Below are 23290 nucleotides of genomic sequence, written 5' to 3'. Positions count from 1 at the left end.
ACATGCGTATATGCATGTGCGTGTATTTTAAGCAACAATTTAACAATTATAGTAAAATTAGTAAAGAAACGATAATAATGGCTTTTAATTAATCTCAGACTTACAGTATGATATATAGTGGCAGTATCAACTAGTGAAATTTTACAGAAGATGTAAAAACACATTTAAATTTATTTTTTAACAATCAGATTTTTTAAATTTTACCCTCGGACGATGTAACTTTCGAGTCTTTTTACAGTAAGTATCAGGAAAACAGAGACGGGTATTACATGAATGTAATGCAAGCTCCGCCGATAACGCGCGTTACACAAACTAGAAGGCTGTTCCTGATAAGAGCCGAACTATTTTTATTCCATTTTTCAACTTCCAGTCTTATCCATAGCAGACTTTCATAAAAAACTTGAAACTCTGACACGATTAATTCTCGTCGAAATTGACATACGTAATTGACAATACGATAAAGAAATAATTCTGGTTCCTGGTTGCTCATTTCCATATTGATTATTACGAGCCTAAACAAATAATAATACTAAAATTCAGGTTTTAAATATGTTAGTCTTCTTTCTTGGGAGACGTGTTAAATATTTTTAGGTTTCAGACAATGCGAAATTTGTTGATAGAACTTGATTGTTACGAAGTAGGTGAATTTAAAAATACGAGGGAGGTTTTCGAAATGGCAAGTCGAAGTAACAGGAGGACACGGAGAACTGCAAGCTCATTACACCGTTACAGGTGCGCGCAGCTTTATAAATCGATTTATGAGTCCCCCACTACATCCTTTAAGTGTATCATGGCTTGGTTTGATACGAGAGAGAATTAAAAAAAAGTGTTTAATAAACCTGCAAAAGTCATGGAATTAAAAAAAACGAATATTGTTTTGATTAGGTACAGAATACTTTTTTCACTTTTATACAAATATGTTGAAAAATTGTTTTGAATTTAATAAAACTGATTGATAAACTATTATCATTGTATTATAATTTGTAACAATTCAATTTAATTGGCTAAATTGAAAAAAGGAGACATGGGATTTTTTCAGAATTATACCAGGAAACCATGGAAAAGTCATGGAATTTTGTAAACAGACTCTTCTAGCAATCCTGCAAATGCATCGATATTAGGATAGTCCGAAAATATATTGGAGATTTTCTTGAATTTCTATGCAACCCCCCCCCCCCCCCCCCCCCCCCCCTCCCCCTCAAATTTGTTCGGGTCCACAAAAAAATTAATGTGTTTTTTTTAAACAAAATTGATATGAAGAGGTCTCGCAAGACCCACGAAGTTTAACACGTATTTCCCATAAGCACAAAATACAGTTTTGTAAATCTTATTCAGAATCGTCAATATTAGCTGTCTCGAGTTGAGCCTCAACAGTTTTCTTTGCAATGAGCCATGGAGTACGAATCAAAAATTACTTTTAGAATTTCACACCAATGACTCTGTTTTATAGGGCCCCCAAGAAACATCATAATGGAAAAATGGATTTTGCACATTTTTAACGCTAATTATTATTTTTTTATATTTTACTTTTTACAAATTGTTTTTAATTCATAATACATTTTACTCATAAATATATGTTTAAATAAATCTGATATACAATTTAATATTGTTTATAGCAATTTTCTCCAGAATTATAGTGTTAGAAATGCGCGGTTTTTTCTACATTTTTGAATTTTTTCAGATAGAGTGAACCAATAGTCAATCAAAGTTAACAAAAATGATAATTTAAATAATAATTCATAACTATAATGATGAAGTTAGTAAACCTAATAATTTAAACAATTTATAATTTCTTATAACTATCTCCCCTTAAAGCAATGCTAGAAAGTTGCTTTTTTATCTGAAAATTTCAGTTTTTCTATGAGATTTTAGTCATGAACAAATAATAAATGAGTATGAACAAGAACCATTTTTCAAATAGTATTTTTTTCTGAATGAACTATTTTTACTCTTTTACTAAATATTTTTTTCAATATATTCATTCAAGCAAATAGGCTCTTCGTAACTACTTCATGGAAATACTACGTGCAATATAATCCATATAGAAAATTTCAAGAATATTTTAAATATCTGATTCTATTTCAAAAAATTATATCCACAAAAAAAAAAGAGATTATTCAAAAATGATTATCTGTGATGTTTATTCATTATTGGTTCGTAACTAAAAATCCAATTCAAAGTTAAAAATGTCAGAAAAACCAGCAACTATCCAGCATTAGTATAAGAGTATAAATAATAATTAACATTAATAAACATATACTAATAAACATTAGTATAAATAATATTTGTTTTAAACAATAAAATATATATTGCATTGTATTAATTATCACTTAACTCTGAGTAGAAAGTGGACAATAAGTTGGAAATTTCAGATAAATCGCTACTATCTACCAATATTCGAAGAGAATATTATTAAAAATAATCATCTATTGTTAAAACAATTATTTTGGTTAACTTGAAATAATTATTAGCTCACTATAATTGAACAGTTTACAATTCCACACAAAACTGCAACTTTCTAGCATTATTCAAATAGAATGTCACTAAAAAGAAAAACTTATTTAAGCAATTATTTTTGCTAATTTTGATTGAATATTGCCTTGCTCTGACTGAAAAGTTGAAAGCATGTTGAAAAATTCATGAAAAGCCGCAAATGTTAAACTATGTTCTTTGAGTGTTTCGCAAAAGTGGAAGTGGAAATGAAACAGAGAAAGTAACATAATCGCACTCTATTTACAGATGTGCCTGGTGGCTTCTCAAAAAATGATATCTAATGCCTGAAGTTTAAAACTATTCTATTTATCTTTTCTAATTTTGACGTTAATTTCTTATTTATTGAATTGACTTAATTTCTTTTCAAGATTTACGTTGGAAAAATTACTTCCACCTCCACAGACTGCCTCGATTCTGCTTCAAGGATTAATTACGATTATCATCAATTTAATTAGAATTCATTGCCTCGTAAATTTTATGACAATTAGTTTAAATCTTATTTTATACTTGGTGTAAATTTTGAGCTTTATAGGTTTGAAATAAAATTTTAGCAGAAGCAATTGTTAAAAGAAAATGATATTTCCCCCTCTTAACGTACTACACAATTTCCTTTTGTGAAACTTGTGGAAAAATGGAACCTATCAAATGGAATTTGTCCCAAGTTAAAAAAGTAAATATTAACGTATTTATTTAAATTGTTTATGCGAGAAAAAGTATCATATTTTTAAAACTACTTTGATGTAATTTAGAAATAAAAAGACGCACTCCCTCTATAAATGTAAACTTGATAGTACAACTCTTATAGAGTACAATCACTGAATAAAGTCATTTTGTTACTAACAAATTACTTTTTGGCAAAACAAATAATTATTTTAATCCGAAGTTTTTCATACTTTTTAAGAGTGGCACGGGTCATATTTTCTAAAAGTTTAAAAGTTGTTGAATAATTAGTTTGACTAAGGCATATTTGAAAATAGGTGAGTGGATAGTTTTAATTTTTTTCCAAGTAAACAAATAAATGGATATTAACTGTAATAAAACTGAATCTTAACCCTTACGCATGAATCTTTATAAAGGCATATAGTTTGATTAGTTAACTAAATATGTAAATCCATGGAAATTCAAAAAACTGTCTTTCCAGAATGTATCAAGTCCAGATAAAAACCAAAAATGGCCACTCCGACCTATCAAAAACGCTAATAACCAATAAACGCATTAGCTTACTATAGTAATACAGTACACTTTCAATTATGATAAAATTAGGAACTCTTCTCTCTGAATTTAAATCAGTGAAACTTTATTGACAATCAGTACTGTACTTGTGGCTATTTGATTTAATAAAAATTCTCTAGAAACGAATAAATATTGACAAAAATTGCAGTTCTTCTTCTCTGATATTTCAGTGATTTGAGTATGAATCGCACTTAAATTTCAGAAAGCTTACCTTTAAACTAAAATAAAACGTGTTAAGGTTTTGCTTTTTTTTATTTTAAATAAATCTTTTAAATAAGACACATCAGTGTTTATGTTGCTATTTGTCATTCCACGTCGTGTAATCTCATGTTAATTGCATATCTAAAAAAGAGAATAAATTTAAATGTTAAATATTCTAAATTTAACCATTTTCTATTTTAAATTTTTTAAAATAAACTATTCAAAAAAATAATTCAAAATTGAGTCATTTTCTACCATATAAATTAAATATTGAAGTGTGTTTAGCCAAAACATTCATTGTAAAACTTGAAATATAAAATTTTTCGAATGAAAGACTTGAATAGTTTTTCATTTTGAAAATGTACAATTAAAACATATGCAAGTTTCACGTTTTACAATTAAAAATTTTAATGATTTAACTTTGAAATTTCTTTAATTTAGATGATTTCTTATTGAAAACTCTTCACTGTTGACAAAATTTAAGATTTTGTATTAATATATCCTCAAAATTGAATAAATTTCAATTTTAAATCTTTACAGGTAAATATTTCTTAATTTGAAATCTTCAAAATTGAACTATTCCAAAACAGCTTTGAAAATTGCAGGAATTTCTATTATACTATTTAAAATATTGGAGTCTTTTGTTGCAAATATTAAAAATTGAAAAATGTTCCATTGTCAGTCTTCAAGATTGTATTTCATATTTAAAAAAACGTTTAAAAATACATAATTTAAAACAATAAATATTTCGAGTTAATTAATCTTCAATCATAAATCTTAAAAAAAATAATTGGTGTAAATTGTATAAATTGAAATTCTACATATATTTTTGAAGTTCAAGAATTTTCATTTGTAACTCTTCAAAGTTGCAGAAGTGATTTTTAAATCCTTAACATTGAAAAGTTATAAATCGTTAAAAATTATAATTAAAAATTATTTCAATTTTCTAAAAAATAAATATTTTTAGTTTTATTATTCAAGAATTAAATCAGTCATTTAAAAATTTAAATTCTATCACTATATTGGAATTGAGAAACATCAAAATCCTCAGAATACCCCATTTTGGATTTTTAATTCGCTATATGGAACTAGCCAACTTGAATTTAGAAAATCTGTTATCAAATTCAGATTCAGCGACCCCAAAAACTTTAGAACACTTATTTTTATGAAGGTCGGATCACTAATCCAGATTCTGAAAAATAAACAACGAGTTTTTCAGAAAATAGTTAAAAAAAATGAAAGAAATATTGTTAAGCTCGAATACTTCCAAAATTGCTTATTGTAGGACTAATAAATAGCTTAGAAAAAAAGAATATATTTCAAAATACTTTTGCAAAAGAATGGTTCCTATCAAGATTGACCTTGATATAGAGAATCTCACATATGCAATATTAATATAAACTTTAAAAATAAATATTGTAATTCAAAAGTGCAGTGTACATTTATGAATAAAGCGCATTGACCTTCCTCAACCCTGAATTTGTTACTATTTAATTTATCTTGCAATGACTAATTACAACTGTATTTGCTCGATGAATCTGTACTATCATTGTTGCCAATCTCATCTTATCATGTGAGTCGTACAGTCCAAGTACGCATGTGGCATAATAAGAAATTAGATAAGGGATCGTTTATACATTACGAAACGCGTTTTCCTCATTCTAAAAATTCCTGAAGTATGTAATCTAATTATGCAGAACACATGAGAATATGTATATTTGCAAACTCTTAAATTTGCAAACTTTTACATTTTTAATTGGCATTTTCTATTTAAATATTCTTACACATAGGTCAGTCATATTTTCCATTTTTTCCCGTACATATTTATAGAATCGCCTTAAATGGCATGGAGTGATAATTACATTGTACACTGACGACTTACGATCTACTTCTTACCTGTAGTTCATTCAAGATTTTTTGTTGGGTGCGTTTCAGTTGGGGCTTTTCGTATCGTTGGATATATATTGTCCATGTGACGTCAGGCTAATACATCCGCACTTCGGACCATTTTTACGAATTGCTCTTCTGAGATTTTGCTTTCGTAAATTGCGCTCTTAATTTTTTCTTCTTCCATATTTATGATCAACATATGCGTACAATGAAAACAATGCTGTTTACAAAAATCGTTAGTATAGATTCAAGGCGGAAAAATTATATATTTTTTATACATAGTGGAAAAATTAAGTATAATTTTTATTTTTTTCATACAAAAAATTTAGAAAACAAATGCAAATTATAATATTTCCCACAACCTATCATTTTTTCGTCAGGGATACAAAAAGTCAGGACGTCTCTTATCAAAATGTCTTATCAAATCATAATAAAACACTATGTAATAATGCACTACAGAATAATAGGGTAATGTAACTAATCTCCCACCAGAAACCATTTGCTCTCTTAAACTTAAGTATTTTACTTTTTTGTTGAAGTCATATCAGTCTGAGTTAAGCTTCTGAGTCATAAAAATTACGTGAACGTGCAAAAATTGGGAATATTCATTGGTTCCTATACGCTATTTAAATTTCGTTTCATTGAAAGGTAAGGGTGCTTAGAAATGGTGTCTACTGTTTAAATATTCAATATAATCGATAATCTGCGCCTTCATTGTTTGCAGTTTAATCTTTATGTGCATAACTTCCTGATACGACCGCTTCATTTTATACAATAATTTTTTTTAAACGCTTTTGTAAATCATTACAAGAATCTCAAATTTCATTGTACTACTAATTGCTACTAAAAAAATCAGCTTTTCGACCTTCGCACTTTCACTACCTGTAGATAGAGGATCAAGACGATTGTTGTTTTTTTCTGAGTCTGCGTTTCAGGATGGCTTTCCCATTTGAATCACAAAGCAAACATTGAATGATTCGACTTACTATCCATCGAAGATGAGAATGTTCCAAAAAAATGTGTGCCAGGATGGGACCAATACATACCTTCATACATACAATCATGCATACCTTAGCCTACTTCTTTAGATAATTGTGCGATGGCAGGTACCACCAGTTCTTCGAGGAAAACTCGAAATGTCCATGTGGCAAAAAGGGTGTGGGCGAAGTCCTGGAACTATCCGTGTTTTATGATAGTAACAACGTACCGAAGTTGGTACGTCACTTGGAGAATTCCAGAAAGCTACGCGTTTTCTATTCCTGCTGCACCCAAGTTTAATTTCATCCCTTATGCCTGAAATTAGCAACGAAGAACGAATTTTTATTGTTCGCTGATGATTTCTAGAATTACGTCCAGTTGTTGCAATTTCAGTCATTCAAACTATAACAAAAATCTCATTATAAATGTCAGAACAATGCAGGAAGTTTAATAAACTTGTTCTCGAAGAAATAAAATGAGTACTAATTCTTAATAATAACTATTGAATCGTTTGCCAATTAATTTTGAAAATCCTTGGAAGAGTGTCCGGGATAATCCCAAAGAGCCGAAAATGTTGGACAAAAGTTTAGCCGCCATCGACGGCCAGCACAAGACGTCGAACCGTGCGTACGTATACGATTGTTTACACTATCGCATATATAAAGGAGGAAGCTCGAAGGTTTGACAATCTCAGTTCACGATCTCACGCCACTCGCGAACATCGTCTAGTATTTAAACCGGCAACCACGTTAACCGCAATTACCGGTACTCAATCTTACAAATTGATTACGGAACGATCGATAAAGAAATAATCAAGTGTTCCTGTGAGTCATCAAAAGTGGAGTTCAGAAGATGAATCAGATAGTCAGTGTTTCCATGATAGTGTTGCTGTCGATCTCGGCGATCGTCGCAGCAGCCCCTAGAAGGACTAAGAGATCGACACCCTCATGGCACAAACCCTGTGGACAACTTCAAGAAATTGAAGTTTCTTCCACTGGTAGCGAGGATGAAGAGATGAGGGCCAGTCTTGAGAGCATCAAACTTCAACATCAATTAACAATGAATGATTATCTTAATAGTGACTACGACTTCCTTTACGAACGGGTCAGGATCGGGGTGCACGAGCATCAGTACATACCTAACTGGGTTCCTGGAAAGAAGGATGTGAACACAGTTCGAAAATTAGCCAATGAAAAGTCACAAATGGTAGGCTTTTATTACTAAAATATGTTTCATATCTTTTTCATTCATCAATCAGCTGGTTTTGGTGCAAAGAAACGCAAAAGACTCCAGCTGCCTTCTTCGAAAGTAGTGTGTATTTTTTCATTTCGTAGCTCTTTAGACTTTCATCCGAATTGAAAAATGATACTTGGAAGATTCATTTTCGAGTTTTGGTTATTTTGACTTTATCCTACACATTATCATAAATTCGAACTTGTAGCTCTTTTCAAAATATACATTTATAGAAGCATTGTCAAATAATTGTTTTTCCCTAGTATTCTAAACTTAAAGACCAAAGAGCCGAAATCTGAACCAAGTGGGTAGCCCGGGATAATAATTATCTTCCCTCTACTTTTGAAAGAGGTCATTAATATTCATTTGCTCGGCGTGTATAACACGTGGAGGGTGTCGTAGCACCAGGCTGATGTAAATGATGCCCGGGGAGCAGTTTTGTCGGTTCTCTGCATAAAGCTATAATAGGTGTGTATCTGTATCGTTTTCGCGTGGTACAAATTGTGCTTGCAATTGATTAACGTTAAATAACAAATTTTAATGAGACGGTAATTATTATAAAGTACCAGGCAAGCAGGAGCAAGGTGGTCGGTTTGCATCGCGCCCGATACTCATGCTCGCCGGGTCGTGCGACTGCGTAATCGGGGCTTGGAAAGGCCGACCGATAACAAGCCGACAAGGACGCAGTCGGCTTCTTCCTCCCCGCCCAGAACAAATTTTGTTCATTCAACAAAACTGCTTTCTAGATTGCACTTTCTTAATGTAAAAATGTAAGTTTGGTTTAATGAAAAAAAATTTCTTTCAAGAGGACCAACCTAGTTAGCTTTAATCAGACAAAATGCCAAATATTTTTCCGAGTGCTCAAGCAACAAAGATTGAAACGTGCTTTTATAAATTTTTAGAAAATACATGTTTTATAAGAAAAAATCTTCTTTATAAATTACAGATTATCAATCATTTGCCAAAATTGCACTTGGACTTGCAGAAATTTGCTGTGGCTTTTGAAGAGCTCGTGGAGGATGAGTGGAACCCCAGAGTTTCCAACGCCTTGAAAGCCACGCAATCATATCTGATGATGATGCTGTGTGAAGTTGAGATCAACATCGCTTCGCTACCTTCGCTAAAAATTCCTTCCAGAGTTAATAGGAGCATCATGACCACAATTGAACGAGATCCAGTCGACGACACCAGAAGACTCGTACGTGATTGGGGTGTTTTGCTAAAATACAAGGATTATCTACATGCTTGGAGGCACGTATTTGACTATTAGGAACAAAATTAAGATACTAGGGGTCCGTGAATGGAGTCACAGTATTGCAACCCAATTTTTATAATTAGATGACTAGTCTTCCCTCACCGAACCAAAGAAGACGAATGAGCTTTATTTTTAATATTTGCGATGGAGTAGAACTATAAATAATTTAATATTTTAGTAAGAAATATTAGCTAGCAAAAACATTTTTATACCTTCCTATTGAAACATTTTTCCTCCTTATGAGCAATTTATACAGATGAGGTTTAAAGAAGGCTTAGGTATAATTTTTTTAATATAATTTGATGACGAACAACGTCTTCTGACAGCGTAAAAACGATGTTATGATGTAAAATTAATTAGGCACACATGTACCTGTCCTGCAGTTTCTGTAATTGCAGAAACTTGTAAGACAGACGTCATAATGACGACTTGACTATTAGTGCGGAATTGTTATTGTAGTGAGTTTAATCACAGCAATCAGGGAAACACCCGCTTTTTAATACGTATTGAATGTTTGTATTTATTGTGCGACTTTTTTCTGTATAACTAGTATTTATTATTTATTATTAGAGACTTAGGTATTTATTATAAATTTTACAGTAGCTCTTGGGAAATATTTATTGCAAAATTTTTCGATTGAATTTTTGTCATCTTAGCTTAAGATCTTTAATAAAATTCGCTCAAGTGATATTAGTAATCATACTACGATATAATTAGATTATGTATGAAAGACATTATTTATTGCGTACTTTTTAGTTACGCACAGTATTATTATTGCAATCCAACGAATTTCTGCATAACACATATTTATTGATTGATGTAGATTTTAGTATTTATTCATTTTTATAAAGAATTTCATAATAAACTGATTTTAATATTAATCCACGTATCATTACTCATCCTTTAACTTTATTATTTATTTGAATTTAAAAATGTAACCAATTTCAATCACAGAGACATCTACCATTGGTAATAGAATTAATTTTTTCTCAGACTTTTTCCGACTGGTAAGGTAAATTATATTTTCTTGTAAAACCTGAAAACTCTTGAATTTGGTATTTTACATAAATTTATTTATAAGGTATAGCACATTTTTTAATATATACAATTAAATTTAATTACATTATGGCTATAGTTAGAAAATAACATATATTAGTTACGCCATTGTGAATTTCTTCAATTGATCAAGGAGAAATTGAACTGTTACCTGAGGAAATGGTAACTTATCAACGACTCAGATAACTAAATTTCCATTCTTTTATTTTGAAAAAAATTGAAGAGAATTATTTAAACATGCTTATAAAAAACGGATGTATTATTTTATATTTAATAATAATGAAACCATTATTTTTAATAAAAAACGTTTTACTTATCCCGCGAGTCAAACAGGTAGTTGCAAGGTAATGCTAGAGAGGCCACCACTAACCATTGAAAGTTTCCTCTTTCCTCTCAAAGGCATTGTATTTGAATGCCGTCCCGCATAGATCTTCATTAGGGTTATTCATTTTTAACGCTAAAAAATTATTTTTAATCTCAACATGGAAACTGCTTAAAGTTGTAATATAAATAATTCTACGAAATTGCAAATAAAAAAGTTGTTTGTTTCACTTAACACATTTAAAAAAATAAAAAAATCGGAAATAATAGAGAGGTACACTGTTTTCATAGAATAAAGTAGATTGATCAGCAACCTGGGTCGGAGTAGTGTTGCGGAACGAACGTGTTATTTACTTAAATAGCACGAGAATTCTGGATCAATCTGAAAAATCTCTATCCCTTCCACACACTACTCCTTTCCCCTGCCGAGTGAGTCACGCCTACCCCGAAAGGGAAATGGCTTAATGGTGTAATAATAATAATAAAAAAGTAATGAAAAAATTTTTTGCAGGAAATTTTTTAGAGTGCTAAAGTTTTATTCAGACAACTTCGCGTTTTCAAAACACATGTGTTGTCATGGAAAAACAACAGAAAGTTGAACCGTTATTTGGTTAAAGTTAATTTTTGTTGCAGCGAGTTTTGTCTTTTTGATTGATTTTTTGTCGCTTTTACTTTCTCAACGCCTTCAAAAAGCATGCATTACATTGGACACAGCGATATAAACAAAAGAAAAATGTCTTACGGAATATATGCACGATCCCTTAGAGGCCATTCATAAATATCGTAAATCAATTTTTGAACATTTTTACCTACCCTTTACCCATGTAATAAAATCTAATAAAACGGTTTGGACGCCTGAATTACCATTCATTTTCTATGTGAAGAAATATATGTTACATATGCAGAAAATTTTAAGAATTTCAAACAAAAAATCAATGCTGCCATTAAGGTATTATATGGATGAATTCAGAAAAAGAGCTATCCATGCGAAGAACAATTGAAGACGCTCCAACTTCATGCCAATCAACTGAATGCGTGGAGAGAGTCTAACCTATCGGACCTCTCTGTTCTTTCATATTTACAGGGCTCTAGTTCATAACCGAAATAGATACTAATTCTGAAATTTTCACAAAGTCTCTGTATGGCGTCCTTCTGCCGTGTCTCAGTTTTTGAAAAAAATGGTCAGAAACGTTTAGGCGTTATGCTAAAATATGTTTCATTTTCAATACCTTGGGCATTTCAATACCTTGGGCAATACGTGCATAAGATGCGATTTTGGAGTTTACTTATCTCAACTTCGAAATGGTCAGCCCTTTTCTGACTAGACCAAGCTTTAGATAACGCTCTAATAAATCTACAGGCCAAATTTCAAAAAAATTCGCAGAAAACAATTTTATCCGTATAATACCTTAAGAATCTTGAATTGAAAATCTATTAAATAGCAAAGATTTCAATATCGAATCTTTAACATTGAACTGTTTCAAAAATAGCATTAAAAATTGCATAATATTATATTATACGTAATAAATAATGAAAAGTCTTCTATTGCAAATCTTAAAAATTGAAGAACGTTCCATGGCAAATCTTCCAAATATTGTACTAGATATTCCAAAAAAACATAAAATTTTTTTCATTTTGTACTAAAAACATTCCTAATATCTTTAATTGATGGGTGGAAGGGTGTCAACATATTTCGATAAATTGTGATCAATCATATGACCAATTTAAATCCATTTAAATTGGAGTTTCTACCTTAAAAATCATTCAAGTTTAAGAATTTGAATATATGATAAATATCCAAATTAAACAAAGGCTCAAAACTTTCGTGTTATTGGAACAAAAACCCGTTTCTTAGAAGCAGAAACACGCTTCTTTGACTGAGGACCAGTGAATATTTTTCTTTGGTTCGAAGAAGTTTTCTAAGTGTATGTGTTTTAAGAACATCCTACTAAAATATGAAATCCCAAATTAATCTTATCAATTTATTTTTCTTTTATGCTAATTCCTGTTCAGACATATATTTTAATTTGATAATGATAAAATCAGAATGAAAAATATAATTATACATCTCTAAATATTTAATATGTTTTATTTTTCTAAATCTGATTTTTTCCACGCGTTAATCTAGTAAATAGTGCTATTTTTGATAATGCGACCCCTAGATATTTGTTTATGGATTTATCTAGATTTTTCAACAAGTTAAACTTGAACTAATATAACCTAAACATTTTGAGGAACGATTGATGTCTTTAATAACAATTCAGCACATAAAAAATGTTAAATCATTTTGAAGGTAGAAGTAATCAAAAAAATTGTTTTATTGTTTGTTTTATGGATATTTTCCACAAAATGACTGCAGAGAAATCAAAATACTAATTTGATTATACTGATATGGAAATCGTTATAAAAGTATTCACAATCTTTTATTGGACCTTAACATTATACTATAATTTTGGATACGTGAATTTTCTACAGGGCTGATTTGCTGAAAATATCACGTAATATTATCCACTCCCCCTCCCCTTTATTTCTCAGACACTAAGATTTTCCAGCAACATGTAAATAAGTAAAATCAGTTTAAATAGGAACGGGTACAATAACCGTTTTTTTTCTGTGTGGAAAATTTCCAATCTCGTAAGTTGGTTTTGAGTTAAATTCATGAATAAGTTTTTTTGTTCGACCGGATAGTTTATAAAGACATGTGTTTGCTTTTCCAAAAACGAGTAACGCCAAAGTTAGCCTATTTTTTGGACCTCCTTAGCGACCTGGGAAAAAAAATGTAACAGATATCAAATTACTCGTAATTGAAAATCAAAATAAGCATCGATTTTCGTTTTTATTTTGTTCAAAAATTCCCCTATTTAGATAATGAGAAGACCCTAAAAAGATTAAAAAAATAGAAAATACCACTAATAATGAATTAATTTTGCACATTAACCCTGTATTGATCAAGAAAATACGTGATATCACTTTTGTAAAGTTTATTTTATAGACAAAATACAATGAAAAATGATTTTATAATTAGTATTATTACCTATTTTTTAATTTTGTTGGGGTCTTCTCAACCCCTAAATAGGGGTAATTTTTTGAAATTATTAAAGAACGAAAAGCTATACTCACTGATTTTTTGATGAAGAGTATGATACTTGTATCATATTTTTCCCAAGGTCGTTAGCGAGGTCCAAAAAATAAGCTAAAAACAGCCTATTTTTGCGTCACTCTTTTCTATTAGTATTTTCCCTCGCATAAGACCATCTCCATTCAAAACAGCAATGTTTTCATTGCTCCATCTCCATTCAAAAAAGCAAGTTAGCAGACATTGTATTTTCTAAATTTCCACGCTTTTCGTATTCACGGAAGGTCAACCGTTTTAGCGACTGGATAATGATTTTTTACAAAACCCTAAGAAAAATGATTATTTTCCTTTAACATGAGTTGAAATACTTTCAATACCTTAAGAAAATAAAAAGAACTAAAATCACTAAAAGGAGGCAAAACTCCAATAGGGGACCTGTAAATTATATCCAATTTTGACATTTTTTTTTGTTTTGGAAAATTTGGTGACTTAAAATGTCCTATTCAGAGTAGTGTGCGCATTCATGTTTGATAATAATTTTTTTTAGAATAACCCTAATAATAGTAGCTCCCGGGTAGAAATTATAATTTGGTTCTTAAGAGGCCCTGTCTAGATTTCCTATTTTCTATCGAGGCCTTAAAGTGGCGACCTATCGAGGGCGCAAGCGAAAGCGTCACGCTCAACTAGCGAGGTCATCAGTAGGCAAACCAATAAGGGCCTATTAATAGGGTCTTTATGGAATCTGGATCGTCCCTCACAGACTATTATTCAAAAGCATTTGATATTGTTTCTTATTTTGTTGATCCAAGTACATTATTATTAAATTATTAAAAAATTGATCATGCTTTAAATTCTGAAGTGTGATGCTATGGTTTCAGTAGTATTAAAGTTTAACCAGCACATTGCCATAATCTATTACCAGAAATTTTTGATTCACAGAAGGAAAATATTAATCTAATTTAAAAATAAGTTTTCTTTGCAAAAGTTTAATCTAAAGATTGTACACCTTTCTGTAGCCCTCTGACAAAAACACTCCTCCCCGTTTTGTCGTATTTTTATTGATATTAGATTATTAACTTATACTTCGCACGTTATTCTAAAACTAAACTTATTGTTCAATTTGACTAGAGAAAAGACTCATTACCAATAACTAGAGGCAAACACAGTTTATTAAAATATCTGCAAGCGCCGAGGATCGAACGCACGCACCGCTGGCGCATAAATCGAACGCCTAATCCCCATAGCTACGATGCCACGCTGAGTGAGGTATCATAAATGCTTGACGGCATTCATCCGATACTTTAGCAATTAGGAAAAAAGGTTTTTGAATCTCGATTTGTTATATATGATTTTTAAATGTACTCACGTGATTTTAAATTAAATCGATCTTTAAGAAAAATTCTTTCAAATTTTTAAGGCACCAAATGTTTATAATTTCTTCAGCAAAAAAATGAAATTTTTCAAAGTTTGCATCTCGTTAATTTTTTTAATTAGTGTTTTTTAAATTGAAGTATAATTCAGCATAAGAACATTAATGTACTTGTTTGCACTCACAGCTGTATTACCCGTTTTACCTATCGATGACTTTACAAGGTCCCTTTGATAAAATAATTAATTGATGGAAATTATTTTTTAAATACATCTTGATGAATAAAGCTTTTTATCTAGTTTAATTAAAAAATATAGTGCTAAAAAGTGTGTATATAAATAATATATGACAAGTAGCACACGACAATAAACTGTCGAGGGCCAGCAGAGGGAAAGCCTAGATTCTTCCAGCTAGGAAATCTGGCTGCGGCCTCGTGAGAGCAAATATTTAGTTTAGGCATAAAGAGGCAATTTCTACCCGGGAGCTTGAGGACTGTATTGAAGCTCAATAATAAATTGTTTAAAAAATGTTAATGTAGGTTGAAGTAATCTTCATTCAATACGCGGAAATTTTTAAACGTGCTTTCACATGTATTATCGGTATACAGACATTTATTCTAGTCTCTGTACTATTTACAATATCACTTACGGATGATGTAATTGAGCGACGTGGAAAAACGAGCCTCATTCATCATTCTAAATGCACTCGAAGATGACTCTGAAATCCAAAGGAGTAGAGAGCGCAAAATGAAGTATATTTCGTATTATTACATTCTTTTCAATCACAAGTATTTCAATTCCTATTCTAACATCATTAGCATGAAGGTGTCTGACAGAGAGCTAGAGGTCTGAGATCAAGAAATCATCTCTAGCTATGAAACTGCTAGCTTGTAGAAATTAAAAAATTTATTAAATTTTTCACACCGTTCTCATTGCTGTTAAAATCCTCATTCATAATTTTTCAAACAAAAATTTTTCTATACCTGTTAAACTTGCTCTCTCTAATAGCACGGAACGTTCCCGGAACGTGTAACATGGCCCCGCTTGGGAACATAAAATTGGAACGTTCCGGTAACGTTCCCACTGAGACCTGAGAGGAATCTTCCGTTATAGCTATAATTATCTCGAAATCCGTAAGAAATAGGTAAAAATGGATGTCATTTTTGAGTATCGAGTACCGCATACACTAGATTATAACACAATATCCGTATTATAGGCCGGCATCTATTTTGACCTATCTCTCACGGTTTACGTGATATTAATTGATAATAATGACAATAACGGTATTTTTGGCTCAAAAGTTCCCAATCAGCGAATATTTTGATGATCCGGGAACGTTCCTCGAATATTCCATGCTATTAGGGCATAAGATGAAAGTTGTATAGTCGTAGATATTTACTTTCCCCTAATTCCGCTAAGCTACAAAAATTTATTTAAAAAAAAATTAGACCAATTTAGTCAGTTTGAATTTTTCTCACAGGAAGCTAGAATCCTAATTCTTATTATACGACGTCAAAGACATGCCCCTAGGAACAGAGTTAATTTTTAATTAAAAATGTCAATTAAAACTTTTGATGTAAATTTTCGTGTTTTTAAAATTATGACAGTAAGCGTTTCGGAATAAATTTTGTTTTGTTTTTAAGAACAAGTATAATGTTTAATGGAGCGTTAAAGTTTTGTTACATTTAAATCTTATTTGGATTCTTTCATACTTATTATTTTGAAACTAAAGAACATATTTCGCTGTCTTGAGCTTACAATTTTAATCCGATTTAGGCACATTTTTCAAAATAAAAGCTCATTTCATTTTAGACATTTGTAAGCGCATTTTTAAAAATTTTTGTTTACTTTTTTCTAAATTAACAACAAAACAAGTCAGGCGGCCTTCACTGTTTACGGTTCAATTCAGTAATCTTTAAAAAATATTAAATAGGAGATGCCAATATTAATAAAAAATTATTCTTACATTAATACATCATTGAGTGAAGATGCTACTTCAAGATTAAAAATAGTTTAAGATATTATTTTTTAATTTTTTATTCAGGATATACGTAAAAATAATGCTTATTTAACAATTTGAATGATGCGTTCGATTTATTAATACGTGGTAACAATTGATAATTGTTACAATAAATTTGAAAACAAATACAAGTTTTTATTAATTCTTAACCGGCAAATTTCTTTTATTTTATAGGATTGATTTTTAAATAATTCTTTATTTTATTATCAATTTTATAATGAAGTTCACAAATTGCCGAAATTTCGACAAATGGATGTTGTTTTTCGTTAAGACACCGACTGCAAGTGATTCAAAAATAACCCTCTTTATTATGAGACTTTATCAGGCGATTATGCTTGTTATTTATTCACATAAATTTTAATTAAAAATACAGATTTTCGTCAATTTTCAACTGCAAGATTAAGTTTTTAACGGAATTAATTCTAAATTACTTGTAAAACTCCTTTCCTCGTGATACATCACCAACCAACAACAATTGTCTATCTTATAAACAATTTTGTAAATAAATTCACAACTTGAGTACTTTTCAAAAGGAGACTACATAACTACTACTATACCTTTCTCGTGTTATTTTATCCACGAGACACAATTGTTTTTCTCTATAAAAAATTTTACTAAAAAGTTCAAGATTTCGTTACGCTTGTATTCAACAATTTAAGTTTAATTTAAATTTGATAAATAAAAAATGTCGCCTAGCAAGGTCTACTAATAAATAAGGTCCATTCTACGTCATGGAGCGTCGATCTTATTAAAAATATTACATCAATTTGTTAAAAAGCAGGCCAGTTTTCAATCTGTTTATATAATTGTTTACAAAACAAACCATTATTACTCTTTAGTGAAGTATCATGAGAGAAGGATTTTTCCAAGTAATTAAAAATTTATTAGGCTGCATAAACGTAATCTGTGGCTTGCAAATTGGTCATAATCTATATTTGTTTATGAAATTTATGTGAATAAAGAACAAATATGTTTCCTGAGAAAATGTCCAAATGAGTTATTTTTTTCTGAGGAATAGCCATCGATTTCATCAGAAAACACTACATGAATTTGTGAATGTTGTAACCTGCTAGATATTATTTCTAAGGAGTGTCTGCTTATTTTACACTGAGAAGACTATATCGCATGAATTACAATATATATCGTAATTCCTGAGCTATATATCGTAATTATCGCATTATAATAGCGCAAACTCGTGATATCGTACATTGCAAGTTTTTACATTATATACCACATGATTGTGCAATACATAACGTAAGAATTTAAGTTTATTACGCTATCACATTGTATTTCTTCTTTTGTGATCTCGCGAGAGTTCGAGTATTCAGCAAGCGATCACAGAAAAACTTAAAGATAAAGTTTACGTCGATTCCAGGTGAAAGATTCACCGGAACAAAAATTAATCTTGCCAGATAAACCTTACATGAATCGAACATAATTTCCGATTTTTAATTTTGCCTGGATAATCTTTCATCTTATAATCGCTCCATTTTCATTCGAGGTGTTGCGACAATTACGACGCCAGCGCTATTCAGCGTCGTTTAACTTCATTAAATTTGAGAAATGGGGATTCCCATCTGTCAGTTACATTTTGGGCTTTTGCTAAATGGTAATATATAAGTTCTAATTCGTCTACAATAAAGTGATTTATTTCGGAGGAAATATATCAGTAAGAACAAATTTTGTTGTGATTTCTGGTGTTGATTCTAAATGTTTACCGAAATTTGCTCACTCTAGCGCGACGAGTTCAGAATTATTTTCCTAACCTCAGTGAAACTTTCGCCGGGATATGTTTAATCATTAACCGTTGCAGGTCTTGTCTGCAGAAAATTTGTACTATTTCCTGTGATTGTTTTAAATCTGGTGTCCCGATTTATAGCTCGAACTCACTCATAAGCTGCCTTTTTCCCATTGCTGTTAAGGACGCCGTAGCAGATGACAGCAACAAAATTTAACTTAATTTTTTTTGTGATATTATTGCATTTTAATATCGTACAAAGCTTCGGGGCCTGATTGTACGTTACAATGTTGCGCTTTCTTGAAATATAGAGGTTTTGCGATATCATTGTGCGATATCTTTTTCTCCGTGTACATAGTGGTATAGAGTCTATACCACTATGCCTAGACAACCTTTTCACCCCACCGTCCGTCGTATCGTCCCTTGGAACCTGCATTTTTTACAAGTGCAATTTCATTAATTTTTCATTTATAATAAAAAGAGCTTTTATGCTTAGACTACTTAAGAATCTGGACAATTTTAATTGCAAAATATTTTATCATTAAAATATTCAAAAATATAGCCAAAATGTCGCCAAGTTAGGAAAAAAAATCGTCTTTATTTTGTTGTCTGTACCGATTACAAACGACTTTCAACAATCATTCTTCTCTATAAAAGGGACTACGCAGTGTCCGAAACGTAGAAAATTTAAATTAAAATTTCTGTACTTGTACCATTTATTGAGTCCTCGGTACAGGGAAACTTGTCTATACGACCTTTAATAATTCCCTAAAATTACTGTTCCATTGAAGAAAGATAGTTCAATATTGTTTAGCAAATAAAAAAAAACTTTATTCCACGGAAAAAGAATTAATAGATGCCAATGTAGCTGCAAATGACGTTTACAACTTCTGCAGATAAAGTAAAAGGAATGTTGAATATTGAATTCTCTCGGGAATGTTAAGCGCAATCTCGATAATCGTTAATTTACCGGTGTGCTCATCTCCTTCAAGTGATAATAGGGTATAAAAGAACAAAGTCCTTTCTTAACATTGCTTTACACTTATGTATTTTCATTCTTTAGGATAATAATAATGATCACCGATCTTGAATTAACATTCATCAACAGCATCGTATTGCCACTCAAACGCGTAAAAGCAGCACTTTTTAACAATATTACGATCTTTAAAAGGTATGTGAAATGTTCGTAAAAGTACGTACTGTAAGGATACACGCAATATAAATAAATACATACATATAGCTCAGCTGAGCGTAAAAGTAGCAATATCGGCTTGGAACAAAGAGCTGGCATTTGAATGCCAGATGAACGTTGCTCTTCAACAAAGGTAATGCAAGAAATTCCATCGTGTACCTAAAACAACCCGCTTTCAAGAAACAAATTTAGCACCTTAACAATTATTAATACATATTTGTCTTCAATATGAAAGGAGCTGTTTATTTCAGAACTAAATTCTGCAATACATATTAGTTACAGCACGGACAAGAATGTGTAGTTTATTATTCCGAAGAAAAATTCTTAAGTAAAGAATTGTTAACCAGGTTTTTAATAGTATCCTTTACGATTCTTAGTTATATATATATATAAAATAATTATCTCCCGATGTTAATTATTATTTCGATACAGGCAAGCCCGTGCAAAAATTTTGGTGGGGCGCCAGTCGGGCCCCGGTCGGAAAAAATGTGCACCGGATAGAATAATCTGTCTAGCGCCTGATGGTAAATGAAATGTCCTACCCGACAGGGCTCAGATCTGTTTTTTCAAAAATGGGGGCCCAATCTGGTCCAGATATGGCCCCTTTAATTTTCTATTTCTATAATTAGTACAATTTTAAAAGTTTGTTTTATAATATTTTTCTCAGATTTTGTGTTTTACAAAACTTTAATTTTTCAATATTTTACATTATTGAACTGTTTGTATTCCTTTAATATTATTTTGGAATGTATTTTGTTTGACTAACGCATATAGGGCACGTGGAATGAGATTTTATGAAAGTGAAGTTATTTTCAAGAAAATATTAAACGCATTTAATCTATAATATTACATTCTCATAAAAAAGGAATTAGATTTGTGTAAAACTTACCCCCCCCCCCCAGTTTTTGTCAAATGTCCACGTTTTGAGACCTCCCTGAATCCGAAAAACAGTTTTTTACGAATGTGTATATCTGTCTGTAGTCTATCTGTCTGTAGTCTATCTATCTGTTTGTCTGTCTGTAAACCCGATAACTTCTGAAAAAATTATTGTATTAGATTGGCCTTCAGTACACTCGTTAAGTGTCCTAAACTAAAGGTCAAGTTAGGTAGCCAGCCATTTTGGATAAAAATTCAAAAAGTAGACACATTTTAAATATTTTTGAGACCACTTTTTTATAAATTCAAAAATTCTCTTTACGGTTATTCATAGTATTCAAAAGTAAAAAAATTTATCCTAATTACTTTTTTCATAAAATCATAAATTACCAGAGTGATATCATTTACAAAATTCTAAAACAAAAAAAAACACACACACAAAAAAACTTAAGGACTTTTAGAATTTTCTTTAAAAATCCAAAATTCAAATATTGACAGCATACAAAATAATGAAAAATCCAAAAAGGATGCGTAGTTTTTGCTTTAATCGTTAAAAACATCGTTAACATTAAAAAAAATTCTGCACGCTACGTGGGCATATTCTCATCACAACTTTTTTCTTTTAATTTCTTTTTCGTCTCGGGTGCGGCTTTCCAAAAAACTTTTTTATGTTTTCAATGCTATTTTTCATGATTAAAGCAAAAAACGGAACTATCAAAAAATTATACGTGACAAATAAATCATTTTTACATTCTCATCAGAGAAGGTATTGGATTTGTATAAAATTTGACCTCCCTAGTTTTTGTCAGAAGTTCCACGTTTTGAGAATCCCTGAATCCAAAAAACAGGTTTTTACAAATGTGTCTGTCTGTAATTCTATCTGTTTGTCTTTATGTCTGTCTACTGTGAGCTAGATAACTTTTGGAAAAAATTAATCTATTAGATTGGCCTTTGGTACACTCTTTTAGTGTCGTAAGCTAAATGCCAAGTTCGTCAGTCAGATATTTTGAATAAAAATACTAAAAGTGAGCCCATTTTGAAAATGTGTGGGTACAGATTCTCTCAGAAATCAAAAATTCTCTGTACAATTGTTTATAGTACTTGAAAAGAAAGATGTTACTTTTCGATAGCCCTACAGCCTACAAGATATCAACTTTTTGAATTTTTTCGAAAAATTGAAAATTCAAATTTTGACCGCACAAAAACTAATCAAAAATCAAAACTTGCATTTTGTGGTCAAACTATGCAAGATAGGAAAAAAAATTATAAGACAAGCATTGTGCACCCAAAAAGTATCTACAACAAATTTGTAGATATTTTTCTATAATGGACAACGAATGCGTGTGTCTGTCAATTTCTCTGTATATATATATATTTTAATTTTTTTTTATTTTATTTTTTATTTATTTATTTTTTTTCTATTATATTACACCAATGTTATATTTATTTCTATATTCTAAGATTGTTCTTTTCTTTTACATTTATATTGCGGCATTATGTTGGTTATACTTTTAGGTTACTCTTACCTTTGCTTTTACTTCTCAACAGAAATTATATTCATACCATGTAGATTAAGACATTTTGTTAAAACTCTTCGTAATGTAACACTGAGAGAGCAGCGATCAGGCATGATTAGGAGGTCGCCACGACGACGACAGCAGAAATGATTTCATTGGGCCGCGCTTCAAAAATTCGACGGAGTGGGAAGAGATCTCGGAACAAGTCTCCCACTATCGCTTGCCGCGTCCACGGAGAGGGAGCGGCCTCGCGCGCCAATGCGCCCAGTGCATATAGGAAGGCACCTACGCCACCGTCGTCACTGATTCGATCGATTCGAGATTGCTTCGACCGAGAGAACACGTAGCACTTGATATTGTATTTGTTAGATCGATCGATGCTCATGATAGATTGATAGATTCTGGTCTATCAGACGCATCAAATTGATCGGTTAACAAATTCGCGCTCTGTGACGCAAATGTCACAGAGCTCGAACCTAGCATCCTGCTGGGCAGGAAGCAGTAAAATGGATCACAATAATGTGAGCAACTTTTCTGAAGTCACGTCCAGAAGCAAGAAGCGGAAACTCGCCAAGCAGGCCGATGACGCCTCCACCAGTACATGCAGTGTTCACAATATGATCACTTCCCTCAATGGGAGCAGTAAGACGTTAACAACGTCAGTGGTAAGCAAACCAATATACATTCGAACCACATCCATTGAAAAAACTAAAATTAAAAATACTAACGCGGCTAACACATCTGCTGCACCGGGAAAATACCCCCCCCCCCCCCCCTTAACGTAATGGTTGACGAATTAAACCACCCCTACCCATTGCTTCACAATATTATAAAAAATACCAT

General features: G+C 31.2%; 1 protein-coding gene across 1 annotated transcript; it reads left to right on the top strand.

The window, feature by feature from the left end:
- The first annotated feature begins 7619 nt into the window (after window positions 1–7619).
- LOC117175101 lies at window positions 7620–9920 on the top strand. Its single transcript, XM_033364653.1, has 2 exons — window positions 7620–8001; window positions 8975–9920. Exons 1-2 carry the CDS (start codon window positions 7648–7650, stop codon window positions 9296–9298), a joined length of 678 nt encoding a protein of 225 aa, XP_033220544.1. The 5' UTR covers window positions 7620–7647; the 3' UTR covers window positions 9299–9920.
- The last annotated feature ends 13370 nt before the right edge of the window (window positions 9921–23290 follow it).

Source organism: Belonocnema kinseyi, chromosome 6, assembly GCF_010883055.1.
Source record: "Belonocnema kinseyi isolate 2016_QV_RU_SX_M_011 chromosome 6, B_treatae_v1, whole genome shotgun sequence".
Classification (NCBI taxonomy): domain Eukaryota; kingdom Metazoa; phylum Arthropoda; class Insecta; order Hymenoptera; family Cynipidae; genus Belonocnema; species Belonocnema kinseyi.
This window is presented reverse-complemented; position numbering and strand designations above follow the sequence as displayed.

Excerpts from the sequence above, each read along its gene's own strand:
- LOC117175101 (XM_033364653.1), top strand. The coding sequence starts at position 7,648 with ATGAATCAGATAGTCAGTGTTTCCATGATAGTGTTGCTGTCGATCTCG. Across the intron at positions 8,002-8,974 it reads CCAATGAAAAGTCACAAATG|ATTATCAATCATTTGCCAAA; the intron begins GTAGGCTTTTAT and ends TATAAATTACAG.